Raw genomic sequence first — 14,175 nt, 5'->3', positions numbered from 1 at the left:
ATAACATTGTACCTGAAACCTATATAATTTTATTAACCAATGTCACTTCAATAAATTCAATAAAAATTAAAATATTATTTCATTCCTATTTACTTAATTAGATCAGCAAGATCTCTCAGGCCTTACCATAAAAAAACAAAACAAAAAAAACCCCACATAGTGAATTAAATAAGATTGGTGTTCTACCCCATCCCATTTTAGCAACAAATAATATTCATCCAGGAATACATGAGCTTATCAAAGTAAAAATCAGCCCTAGTTATCTCATGATGAGAATCGTTTTCAATTAAACTCCACTCTGTTTAAATTGTTTTCTAAGTTTGCAATATATTTGTTATACTAACTGTATTTAAAAATATATGACTAATAGTTCTAGTTATAACTCAATCCAAAAAAATTTTTTTTGAACAATTAGAGCCTTATGGTCAAAACGCATTTAACAAACATAAAATTTAATTTATGTACATATTTTTGTGGCAGGTATGTTTTATAAAATTAACAAAAGAGTCAAGAATAAAAATAAAATGCAAGAGGATAAAAAGGTAGACAAGGTGAAATAGAATATTGAGGAGAAAATGGAGTATTTTGAAATTTTTCTAAGTTTAAAATTAGAAAATGTGAGTATTAAATTACTGTGGCATTGGTTACATGTGTTCTTATTTTCTTGTGGTAAAATACTTGACATTTACCTTCTTCATAGATCTTGTGTATACAACATAGTCTTGACTACAGGCACAGTGTAGTACGGAGAACTCTAGAATATATTCATCTTGCTTAACTGAAATTTACACTCATTGATTAGCGGCTCCCAATTCTCTCCTCCCCCAGCCCTTGCAACCACCCTTCTCCTCACTACTTTTTTGAGGTCAACTATTTCAGGTTTAATGTACAAGCAAGGTCTTACAATGTTTGTCTTTCTATGTGTGATTTATTTCACTTAGCACAATGTCCTCTGGGTTCATCCACATTGTCACAAATGGCAAGATCTCTTTCTGTGTTAAGGCTGAATAATATCCCAGTACATATATAGATATACATATATAGGTACATATCATATATATCACATTTCCTTTTTCCATTCATCTATCAACAGACCCTCAGCTCATTTCCATATCTTGGCTATTACAAATAGTGCTACAATGAACATGAGAGTGCAGATATCTTTGAGATTCTGATTTCAATGCTTTTTCATATATACCCAGAAGTGGGATTGCTGAATTATATGGTACAGCAATTTTTAATGTTTTGAGGAACCTCCATACTGTTTTCCCTAGCCCCTGCATCATTTTGCTTTTCCTCTAACAGTATTCAATGTTTCAATTTTTCCACATCCTCACCAACACTCATTTTTTTTTTAAATAATAGCCATCCTAACAGGTATAAAGTGATATCTCATTCTGATAGTTGTTTCAGAAGTATCATTTCCCTCATGATTTGTGACATTGACCATCTTTTCATGTGCTTGTTGGCCATTTTGTGTCTTCACTGGCTACATTTATAAGATTAGTATACTAGTTTTATTTTTAAATGACAATATTTATAACATAATGGAATTCCCACCATTTGAAATGTATGATCAAGGTTTTTAGATGGATTTTTAAACATATGCAAATGGAACGTTGGTTTTTAAAATAATTTCAAGGGTTACAGGAGGAACTATATGAAAACTACTTCTAATGGTGCTATAAATATATTAAGATATATTTTCTTTGAAATAATTTTATTATGTTCAAAGGATCATATAACTTAAAAGTTAAACAATAACATTATGATTATTATAAAAATTACTCATCTTCTCCTAGAGGTTAGCAAACTATACCCCACCAGCTGTTTTATTGGAACACGGCATCTAAGTCCATTTGTTTCTTTTTTTTTTTTTTTTTTTTTTTTTTTTTTAAATATATTTTATTGATTTTGTACAGAGAGGAAGGGAGAGAGATAGAGAGTTAGAAACATCGATGAGAGAGAGTCATCGATCAGCTGCCTCTTGCACACCCCCTACTGGGGATATGCCCGCAACCAAGGCACATGCCCTTGACCGGATTCGAACCCAGGACCCTTCAGTCCCCAAGCCGACGCTCTATCCATTGAGCCAAACCGGTCCCGGCCATTTGTTTCCATATTGTACCTGGTGAATGTCACACTAGAAGGACAGAGGGGAATATTTGCATTAGAGACCATATGGTCTGCATAGGCTAAAATATGTAGTATGTGATCCTTTTCAGTAAATGTCAATCCCTGCTCTATGTCATCCTTCTCTATTATCAGCGAATCAGAAATTAAAAATTTTTAGCTATTTCTTCTGATATTCAACTTTACATTTATAAATGTCATGTATATAGCTATTATCCTACATTGAAAGACAGACATACATGCACACACAAGTACTTCAAACAGATACCCAAACACTTCCCTTTTGCTTAAATCACAATTTAGGGTTTTATTATTTTTTTTTAATTTTCTGTTACTGTGTAATTATTTTTAACTGCTGACACATTTTTTTTTCTGTGCTATCTCTTGATTTTCCTGAATTAAAATTACTTTGATGTACAAAAATAAAACAATTTTAATATAACCTCAAATTGGTATAGCACTGGGACATTTCAGAAGGATTATACCCACAAGCCCCTAATATAAGAGCAGAAAAGTGTACAAATCTTAAATGTGCAGCTCAATAAAATTTTATAAAATGTGACCACTACCCAGGTCAAGATATAAGACATTAATAGCACCTGGAAGTGTCTCTTCATTTCCTCCAAATGATAGCCCCCAGTATAACCGGTTACTATTGCCATCATTATAGATTTATGTTCCTGCTTTTGAACTTGATGAAATGAAATCATGCAGCAATTATTGTACTGTATCTGATTTATTTCATGAAAGTCTGCAAGGTGTGTTTATGCGGTTGCTTGCAGATAGTTCTCAGTCCTCCTCATGATGGCTTTTGTAATAAACTGCCAAACCATCCTTCAAAGTGGCTAAACCATTTGGCTTTCCTACCAGCAGTGAAGGAAAGCTCCTGCTTTCTTCCTCTCCAGCAATGGTGCTGTCAGTGTTCTGGACCTGGGCCATCCTGACAGGTGAGCAGTGCTCTCTCATTTTAATTTTAATTTCTTTTGTTTTTGAAGGTGGGATTTTTTTATTATTATAAAAGGAAAAATAACTCCTCAGAATCTTAACGAACAAAAAGGAATATTTTACATTCAGAACAGACACCAGGATACAAAATTGTAAGTGTTTAACCCCAGTTCTGTCCCCTCCCCACTAAAATGAGACAGGAAGGAGACAGTGGAAGCAAAGAAGCAGTTCTGTGAGAGACTTCAAATCCCTGCAAATATGATTAAAATCTAAACTGGTTTTGCTTTAAAAATTTTTTTAATACATCAAAAGGCCTGTCTTAGTGGTATGCTCGTCCCCCAGAAAATAACCCAATCCCCCCTTGTCAGTAACATACATGTTCAAGTCGACCAGCCAACTCATATTTCTAAACCCCTGTGCACACATGTATTTTTATAAACCAAAGTCACAGGCCTCAGGTGACTGCTGCTGTTTGCTCCTGTTAGCCCACCCGTGTCCAGAAGGGCACAGATAAACCCGTACATGGTAGTGATGGTTTGACAGCCCATAACAGCCAATTTTCCAAGCACTGTCACCCTCAACCCCTACCTCCTCAAAAGGAGAGCCTTATTTCTAATTTGCCTCAAATTTGGTTCCCAGTGACCAGAATGGGCTTTCTCCTTTAGGAAAAGCACATATATCTGTGCGTGCGCACACAGACACATACACACACACACACACACACACACACACACACACACATATTGTTGTTTGTTTGTTTTTGCATTTAAATATGAAAACACTACTCTGATTTGTGTTATGAATGGAGGTCCAAGCAAGGAGAACTTTTTCTTCGAAGGTAGGGCTACCCATCCCATTCCTTTATGCTGAGCTTGCCTCCCAGTGAGGGCAATCAGCCCCAGGCCAGGGAAGCAGATTGCTGTGAAGGGGTCACAGTTGGCAGGTAAGAGGGCATCTTCCTGCCAGCTGCCCCATACTGGGGATGTGCCTGCAGCCAAGGTACATGCCCTTGACTAGACTTGAACTTGGGACCCTTGAGTCTGCAGGCCCATGCTCTATCCACTGAGCCAAACCGGTTAGGGCAGTCCCTGTGATCTTGACGCCAGTGGGCAAGCAGGCCCTGTAGTGAACCTTCATCATATCTCTGCCGTAGCTTCTGTCTGCCCCCACGCCGCAGTAGCATGGACCTTGGGGTCCAGGGAAGCCATTGGAAGGCCAACCAAAAGGGTGCCCATCTGTGCCCATGAGACTATACTTCTGCTCCATTCCAAACCAGGGATGCTGAGTGCTCACCATGTCTATTATCCGTTTGCAGGTATATCTTAAATCAGCCTCTTCGGGATTGTGGTTGCACTTTAAGACTTCATAGAACACCAGCTTGTTGGGTTCCTTGTGGAAAGGGTCCCAAAACATGGCAGCAGGAACAAGATACATGTCACTGTTGGAGCCTTCAGACTGCATAGTACTAGAGCCATCAAAATTCCACTCGGGCAACTCTTCTGTACTCCTGGGCTCACTGTCCAGATCCTGGTCTTGCATCGCAGTCCTTCTCCAGAACCATCAATCCGGATATGCAGAGCTTATCACCAACCGTTAGATTTAATATGGTTTTTAATTTCAATCATTGTATCTATTAGTTCCAGGATTTCTGTGTTTTTTATATATATTTTATTTCTCTATTGATCGCTCCCCCTTACCCTCACCATCCCCTACTTTCTATCTTTTCTGATATGTTCTTAAATATATTAATCATAGTTGTATTTTAAAGTATATTATTACTTCTGGTCTATTCCAATGTCTGTTTTTTCTCTCTTAGTTTTTTAGTATTTCTTCTATCTTCTAGCACAACTAGTAATTTTTTATTGAATGTTATATAGGAGATTAATTCAAATGGGGTCTATCCTGGAGTAATAGTGATCTTCATTCAAGACTTCCTAATTACAGATTTGTATGTGAATAATAAAACAGGCATATACACACATGGTATTTTCTTTAAAGTATTTTTTCCGTTTACCTATAGTAGACATTTACCATAAAGTGGGCATAATTGCACTCGTCATCATTCGTGCATAGTGAATTTACATTACTCAGAAACTCTCCCAGTTTTTGACCAGCAGATACTGCTTTGAGACCAGATTCTTCCTATCACTGCTAATCAAATGTTATGCTCTTGTTCAAAGGGGTGCCATATAGTTACTCAGTATATAAGTCTCTCTTTCCACAACCCAGCAGAATTTGTTATAAAGGTCAACAATGTCCCAATTTACTTTTCCCCTCTTTCTCTCTTTGATATGTGTATGCACACAGATGTTGCGTCAATATAGGGTCTAATCAGGAGACAAACCATATGAACCATTTTAACATATCATTTAAGTTATTGTTAACTAGATGCTGGAAAATGGAAAAGATAATTATTGACTACTTAGATAACCCACAGTAGTAGTTGTAAGATCAACTACTACCCCTAGAGCTATGAGAGAAAAAGAGGTAGATTGGAATTACCATAAATAAGGATCATGGTGGTGGGACCCCAGGGAGCTGATGCTAACATCTGGATGGTGCTGATATCACTGAGAGAGGGCGCTGATGCTGCTTATGCGAATGTTGTTCAACCTACATTTGCTACAATTGCTAGATTATTTACAGGAACTAAGTGCTGATGCATAATAAATGGAGTGATGATGAAAACAACAGAACAAAAAACAAGAAATATAAAACAAATAAGAAGGAACATTTTTCTTGTCCCTCTTCTAGCCTCTCAGTGTTCCTCTGACAGCCCCCAAGAAGGAGTCACCTGCAAAAGAAATAGCAACCTTATATTTCTCCCACTTTGGGATGCACATTTCGTTCACTTTTAAACACATTTACAATTGGCATGAATCTTAGAGTAAATGGCAATGTTTTTCTTTCTTAATGTCATGGAAAATAATGATGGTTCTTATACTCAATGATTTCTTCAGTTTCATGGAATATGGTATTTTTAAAAGCATAAAGTGTCTTCTATCACCAAGCTTTCTGACCCTGGTAATTACTGCTTTCTCTTAAGTTCTCATGTATCATCTGTTAAATAGTTCTTCAGTTTTGTAGGAATCCAGTGTTAATCTTTTTTACTTATACTTTCTGAATTCCTTTCCTCCTTTGTAACCTTCTCACATCTTCAGAATAATGGTAGCCTTTTAATGTTCCGCTAAACCCTTTCTTGGGAGTCACTGTTATCTCTTCTGCATTTCAGGCACTGAGCAGTGATTCTGAGATCACATAAGCAGCCTTGGTGTTTTGCCATTTGAGTCATATGGCCAGGAAACTCCCTTACAGAATTATAGTTCTCTTCTGTGTGAGTTTCAAGTTCCCTGTTTTATAGTATTTGTAACTTTTCCAAGTTTGCATGTGTTGTTTTAGGTTTGTGGCAATTTCTCATTACCTTCTCAATAGCACCGATTCTGACAACATGATAATAAATCTGTTGTTTTCTGGCTCTTTCTAGAGAAACTTGAAGCTGAAGATAGAGCCTTACTTCTACTTTAAAGGGCACTCTAAAAGTATTTTGTGTGAATTTTGTTGCATATTTTTTTGTTTATGATGTTTTGTGTGGCTCTGGAGTTACACTTCTTCATTTCATGTTCAATTTGGCTTGAAAATATTTGAATTAAGAAGAAATATAAAAAATATAAAAAAACGATGTGATTTACCAATATACAAAAAGAACAGAAATATCACCTTGTAACACTATTGAATAAAGGTGATTTTGCCATCTAAAATGGACTCTATATTATTTATTAGATGAGGTATTTAATTAGCTATTTCTACTTAAGAAACTGCTCCAAACTGAAGATTTTTGTATGAAAATCTCCATACTCAAGAAGACAAGTTCATTGTATATAATTTCTTCTGTTATTTCAGATGGTTTTAACCAAAATTGCATTGCTGTATAATATGTAACCATTTTCTCACATTTCTCTTTTTTCTCACTATTCATCTAGTCTTTTATAAGTTTCCTTATCTTCCACTCCCAAACCCTAAGCTTGTGACACATATTTTAGGTTTATATTTTACAGAAGAACCCCAACGGAGGATATGAATATCTATATTAGTTAATTACCACTACCTAAGGGGGAAAAAAAAAAAAACTCCCGAAACTTAGTTGCACATAATTATACTTGTGGGTGTTTGGGTCAGTTGAGGTTAGGTTGATCAAGGCTAGGCTTGGTTGGCCTTGGCTCTGAGATGCAGGTTGAACCCATGTCTCCTCCACATGTCTTTCATCATCTTTGGACCAAAATATTCTTTTCATGTTATTTTATGGCAATCAATGAAAGATGAGAGGGCAAGCCCCCAGGTACAAACATGCTTCAAACATTTACTTACTAGTATATCATGTCTGCTAATAGCCCATTGCCAAAGCAAACTCAATGGGCAAGGAAGTATATTCTACCCATAGGAGTAGGGGGTGGGGATGCATATTTGCTCAACAATAATTCAACTATCCTAAGGGTTAACCAGAGAGAAAAAAATAGAAATCTCAGGCAAAATCCCATGTTAGTTGGCCTTTCAGAATATCTTTCATTAAACAAATTCCAGTCACCTTTCTACCCACAGTTCAAGGACATGTGTTGGTCACGGTAATCCTAGCAGGAGTCTACTTACAGCATATTCATTTATGACCTGATGGTGGCACAAAAAGATTAGTCTTTAAGCTACATAGAGAGTGCTATGGACTGAATTGTGTCCCTCTCTAAATTCTTACATTGAAGCCTTAACTCCTGATGTGACTATTTTTGGAGATAGGGTCTTGAGGAACATATTATGATTAAATGAGATTATAAATATGGCATCCTACTTTGATGATACTGGTATCTTTATAAGAAAGGGAAGAGGGACTGTAAGGCTCTCTCTTTATGTGCACAGAGGAAAGGCCATGTGAGGACACAGTGAATAGGTGGCCATTTACAAACCAGAGGAGAGCTCTTACCAGAAACCAAACTTGCCACATCTTGGTTATGGAATTTCAGACTGAAAAATGTGAGAATATAAATGTCTCTTATTTAAACCATTTAGTCTGCACAATTTTGTTAGGGCAGCCAGAGCAGACAAATACAGAAAAATAATGTTGAAAAAGGGTAATCACAGGCAGCTGTGTATGATTTTAAAAAATTAACGGAAGACCACAAATTGAGCATGAGTTCACATTGTTGCAATATTGTTAGATATCGAACTCAGATCTAGGAGTAGGAAAGTAACAGAAATCTGATATATAAGAAATTTGGGAGAGGTAAGCCTTGAGGTGATTGAGAGTGTGCATGCTCTATTAAGGCTAAAATGCAACCATTATATAAAAAGGTGGCAGAAATAAAATAAATCCATTTGAATTCCGATTGCAGCCTGTCAGTTTGCACCCAGGACTCTAGACTACTCTCCTACCAGAACTCTTCCTATAATAAAAGTATTGAATCCTCAATATATCTTTGGGGATAATCCTCTTTTAGATTCATCTATATTCTGACCCATTTTAAAGCAATGATTCTGATTCTGTTTTCTGACTCAATGAGGAGGTGGAGAACCTAAAGAAAAATGTTTGAAAGTCAGTTTTGTAAGACAAACGTGAAAAAAACAAAACACCCACATTATTTAATAGATTGAAGAGTAAATGTTACCTTACAATGGACTTTAAGATAGATTAATTAGAATTGTGGTATACAAATAGTCCCCATCCCTATGGAGATTGAAACTGTAAGAAATCCATCTAAGGCTCACCAGGAGTAATGATCATTTGAAAACAATAACTAGGAAATAAATAGCTCTGATGACCTGTTGAGGCCCCTTATAAATTCATGTCAGCAAAGGATGGAGTGTTTCTAGTAGAATGTGACCCCATTAAAGGAAGCACAATGAGTGTTCAAGTCGTAAAAGGGAAAGGTACTGAAATAAAAATAGTAAATAGAAAAATTTCCTTCTTTACACATAAAATATATTAATAGTATTTATTTATTTATAGACACACATGAATGCATGCAACATAAATATGCATCTTCTTTCTGATATTTGGAAACAAAATTTTCTTGATGTAGCATGCACCCTCAGAGAAAAACCCAGGAGATCTCCCCCGAGCCTGAGCTATGGCTATTATTTGTTTAGAACAGAAGCCTTTGTTTGGATGGCTTCATAGCAAATAGACTCAAAAATACAAAGCAGGTTAAAAAAAAGAAAAGTTAGTAAATGACAACACAGGAAATGCACTGCCAGACTCATGTTACTAGACCAGTTAGTAAACCCTCTATCAGGCAGGCTAATCTTTTTGTAACAATAAGCATATATTTGCTTTTCTTTTTAAGTGCAGGTTTTGCAGGCTTCTGTGCTCCTAATTAGTGTTTTGAATTTGACTGTCTCTCTGATATGCTCTTTCCAGCTGATCCTTCTTCACTGTTGAGATTAAAGTAAAGAAAAAAAGAAGTTTTACTTGGTAAAATAATTCTAGGGTATGGAAACATCCCATCTTAAAGTTCTCTATGTATAAAAATATTTCACCACCTTCATTTTCCACAAGGTACCTGAGTTGTGGTTACATAAGAGGAGTAACTTTGAATTCTCCCTTTAGCACCCAAAAGAGGAGATCATTTTGATTCTCCTGAGGGTTATTTGGAAATGCTTCTAAACTGATTTCCACATTGTGATAAATAATGTCAAGGAATTCTCAATCCAAATATAGTGTAAAACGAAGACTTTTTGCTCTGTGAGAGAGTTCTCCAAAACTGGAAATATTCAGGTCATTCTGCTCTTGGATCTGACCTGCAAGCATATCTTGGGGGCTAATTTTCTTAAGGACAGAGAATAGTCTGTAGAGCCCAGGATAGGTACGCTGTATTTGGCAAGTCGAGGGGGCTTTCCCTGGGACCACAGGTAGAACACTTCATGGTGGTCCTTCTGAGTGAGAGAGAATGAGAGCAGAGAGTGATAGTGATGAGGACAGAAAGTAGCAAGGGGACTAGTCTAAATGAACACACAGCAAGGATCTTTCTCTTTCCATATATGTATGAATTAGAAACTAGCTGAATGGGACTCCATCCCATGAGATCTATTCTATGAAGCATGCTTCTGCCTCCCATTAGCCTGGCATGAATGAGGCCTTTGTAATAATAATGAAGCTCAAGGAGAGAGACCTTTGCTGCCTAATCCATAGGGTATATTCTCTTGATGGGCCCATAATTCTTATTATAGCTAATAGGTGTTCTGAAGTGATATTTAAAAAAAAAAAAAAGATTTCTGTCCCATTGTATGAAAAAGGTAAAGGTCTCTCTTTGCAAGCCTCATTATCATTCAAACTGATCTTTTCTCTTTCAAAAGATGTGCTTCTCCCTTGAGGTGCTTGTAAGAAGGGAGAGCCTTGGAAATTACACATCTGGGAAATAGAACAGATTTCAATGCAGTTTACTCTACAGTTCTTAGTGTGTTTCTCTTGGATACCAATCAAAAGGTTATAAACTTAGAAAAAACATTATTCTTTTCAACAAAATGGGTTCACATTATTCAAAGAGCATATGTTCTGCAAATGTGATATAGCAAAGGTTATTCTGAAACCATAAAAAATATGAATTCTTTAGTTCTAATAAATGAAAAGAAGGCAAGCTATTCATATCTCTATGCATATTGCAGCCCTTCTCTTTTATTTCACTACATAGAATTTTTCAAAGCTATTAGAGAATGGAAGTAGAAAATAGGAAACAAAACTGATGAAAAACATTATTTTTAAGGCATTTTTTTCAGCATTTTTAATTTTTGGCTGTATCATTTTTTTCTGACACTTTGTGGAATTGCCATCTTGCATTGTTGAATGGGCCACTTTGTCTCCCTGAAATAATGTCCTCCTCAAAGCATGGGTTCTGTATTTTGCATCTCCCATGATACTTTCACACAATATTCAGTAAACCATATAGGCTTATATGACTGTGGTGGTTTGAATAGTATCCACAGTGCTAATCTGAACTACATTTCCCAGAACCCTCTTTGCTATTTTTATTTATTTTTTATTTTTATTTTTAGTTAGTAGTCCAAATGAGAAATTCGGGAAGTGGAAGGAAAGCATCCATCGCCTGGTTCTGTAGGTAGGCATGCTAGAAGGCAGTCTGAGAGATGGGCATGCAGAGCCCCTGGCAGACTTAGCTTGTTCTCACTCTATCACTGCACCAGGAGCACCATGTCCTCTGCAAGGAGCAGAGGCAGCAGGTTTCCTTGGGTGGAAGGAGACCTCTGCACAAGTCTCCTTCCTGTCCCACTCCAAATATGGACTTGTCTATCCTCCCAGATTCCCTGACAAACCCCTATTTGCCTACTTATACCACTACTTCAGAGGAGCTGCATAGTGAGCCTACTGTTCAGCCAGCTTCTCTACCATTGTGTCTTTTCTTATATGGAGAGTCACTTATCTCATGGCTACTGAACAAGTGTACAGATTTATGCACATTGAGAGGAAATGTATTTGAAGGTGGCCAGCAGGGCAGGACTGGATGATACAGGCTGGACATACCCTAGAGCCAACATCCTGTGGTCTCTCCCTATCATCTGCAGAATGAGCAGGGTCCCCTTAGCAGGTGGGGTCCCTTGGTTTAGCCTGCAGGGATCAGGCTAAAACCGGCTCTCCAACATCACCCAAGGGTCCCGGAGTGTGAGAGGGCACTCTTGCTGTAGTACACGGTGTGGAACGCAAACACAAGTGTGCATTAAACCAGATTCAGGGCTGACAGTGCCCCAGCAACAACGTAACACATGGCGAAAGGTGAAATCGTGACTCAGCGAGGATTCGGGCTCTCTCCTCTCTGATTTTGGGGTGTGTCCACTGAGAAATGCAGCTGCCAAGTCACTGCAGCTCAGCAGCTCCTATGTTGAGCATCTTCCCCCTGGTGGTCAGTGCACGTCATAGCAACCAGTCAGAGGCAGAGAGACACTTAGCATATTAGCCTTTTATATAAAGAGGTACTCAAGGTCTCGCCTTCCCTTTTTAAATTCAGACACATATCACTTGTATATAAATATAAAATGAGAGACTTTTGGTTTTCCTTTAGAAAATAAGTGTTTCTGATGCATCATTTAGGTTTTATTTATTTATTTATTTATTTATTTATTTATTTATTTTTTAACTAATAGAGAGAGAGTAAGGGAGAGGGAAAGAGAGAAACACAAATTTAAGAGCAAGTTAATTGGCTGCCTCCTGCAAGCAGAGTCAACACATTGATTGGCTGTCTCCTGCACACAGAACCCCCAGTAGGGCATGTGCCCTGCTGGAAAATCTAACTGGCAACCTTTAGGTGCACAGAGCAATGCCCAACCAACTGAACCACATCAGCCAGGGCCATCATAAGGTTTCAAGTACAACAAAACCTAATTATCTCTGGAAATAATGCCACATCATTCATTTGAAGTTGAGGTAACTGAGCCAAAAAGTAACTTTGTGAAAGAAGGACATATCATAGTAAAATAAGTTTATAGGGGAAATTATTTTCTAATTGAAAAGAAAATTATTTCCTTCACTATACTATTCATAATATATAGAAAAATCATTAATATGGGAAAAAGGATAATTTCACTTTTACATTACCTATCTAGATAATTGAACTTATAGCAAGTACTTAAAAGTGACACATCATCTAACTATGTTGACCTTTTCCATATTTCAATTAGTGGATATATATAATATATTCCATTTAATAAAAAGGTAAAAATAAGAAAAAAAATATTCTGGTCATTGATTAAATTAATGTTATGTCAAAACTATGTTTTATTCTTTTCATAATTCAAATTATACAAAAGCGTATCTTTTGTTTTAGAAGAAGAGTAAAATGCTTTGAGGAAAATGAAAGTTGCAGTGTGGGACAAAAACTTAACTTACCTAAGTTCCAAATAGTTCTACTAGATTTTCAGGACTCTTTTAAATAACATTGGTTATATTTCACCTGTTTAAGGAACATTGTTCTAATTCTCAGGTAATTATTTAGTGTATCATAATATATCCAGTCATGTATTGTTTATAAGTATGTTGATCTCAAATTTCTTAGCTTGAATTTGGCAAATTTTATAGGCTTAATTTAACCATCATTCTATTTTTATATCATAGACAACTCCAAGTTTTTTACACTAATACTAGCAGACTTTCACTTATATTCTTTCACCTGTAACAAAATGGAATAGCCCATGTTCCTATTTCACCTTTAGCAATAAGGAAAACATTTATAGGAATACACGTTGTTTTACCACGTGTCCCAAGCCATCTGCAAGTCCTATAAAAGCCCATGTTCTATATATGGTTCTTACATTATTGAAGATCTAAACAAACTGTTAAATAATATTTTAAGCAGGTCTATAGAGACTGCTATCTGATTCTGCTGCCTGGTGGGGTAGGTATAAATCTTTGCAAGTGGAATTCCATGGCAGATATGTTTCTTAGCCTCAGCTGTAGCACATGCGGTGGTAGAAGAAAAATACTGGCTGAAGAATAGTACAGGGGGTTCAAGCCAAAGAAGGGAATCCATATGGATTGTCAGGGCATAGCTATTTGAAGAAAGAAGATAGAAGCTGGGAGCAAGAGTGACAGCTAAAAAATAGGTGACCTAAGATGGTCTCAAGCATTTGCTGGTAGTATTGGAAAAATGGGGAGGAAAAGTCCTAGAGATAGGGAGCTGAGCCTGATGCTGAAGTTTTATACCCTCTCAATAATAATCCTTGTATGAGACAGATAAATGCATTTAATGTATCCAGAGTTCCCTGCTCAGTATGACTCAGTTGGTTGGAGGGTTGTCCCATACACCAAAGGTGGTGGGTTTGATTCCCAGTCAGAGCACATACCCAAGTTCCAGGTTTGATCCTCTTTTGGGGTGTGTATAACAACCATAACAACCAATCTCTCTCTCTCTCTCTCTCTCTCTCTCTCTCTCTCTCTCTCTCTCTCTCTCTCTCTCTTTCTCTCTCCCTCTCCTTCCTCTCTCTAAATTCAATAAAAATATATCCTGGAATAAGGATTAAAATATATATCCAGAGTAAACTACAATAGAACAGCATAATTAAAATGAAGAAAGAAACAGCTATTTATCATTCCCTGAAGTCAATTCTCTG

General features: G+C 36.8%; 1 protein-coding gene across 1 annotated transcript; it reads right to left on the bottom strand.

Annotated features, from left to right (window-relative positions):
* Window positions 1-2,138: 2,138 nt before the first annotated feature.
* LOC123653117 (glutamine synthetase-like) lies at window positions 2,139-4,624 on the bottom strand. The gene is made up of 2 exons (XM_045587550.1): window positions 4,152-4,624; window positions 2,139-2,143 (listed from the first exon to the last, which is right to left on the bottom strand). Exons 1-2 carry the CDS (start codon window positions 4,615-4,617, stop codon window positions 2,139-2,141), a joined length of 471 nt encoding a protein of 156 aa, XP_045443506.1. The 5' UTR covers window positions 4,618-4,624.
* Between the last annotated feature and the right edge of the window lie 9,551 nt (window positions 4,625-14,175).

The sequence above is a fragment of the Pipistrellus kuhlii genome, unplaced genomic scaffold, assembly GCF_014108245.1.
Source record: "Pipistrellus kuhlii isolate mPipKuh1 unplaced genomic scaffold, mPipKuh1.p scaffold_m20_p_1, whole genome shotgun sequence".
Taxonomy (NCBI): domain Eukaryota; kingdom Metazoa; phylum Chordata; class Mammalia; order Chiroptera; family Vespertilionidae; genus Pipistrellus; species Pipistrellus kuhlii.
Note: the sequence above shows the minus strand (reverse complement) of the source record. Positions and strands in the feature narration are given on the sequence as shown.

Excerpts from the sequence above, each read along its gene's own strand:
- LOC123653117 (XM_045587550.1), bottom strand. The coding sequence starts at position 4,617 with ATGCAAGACCAGGATCTGGACAGTGAGCCCAGGAGTACAGAAGAGTTG.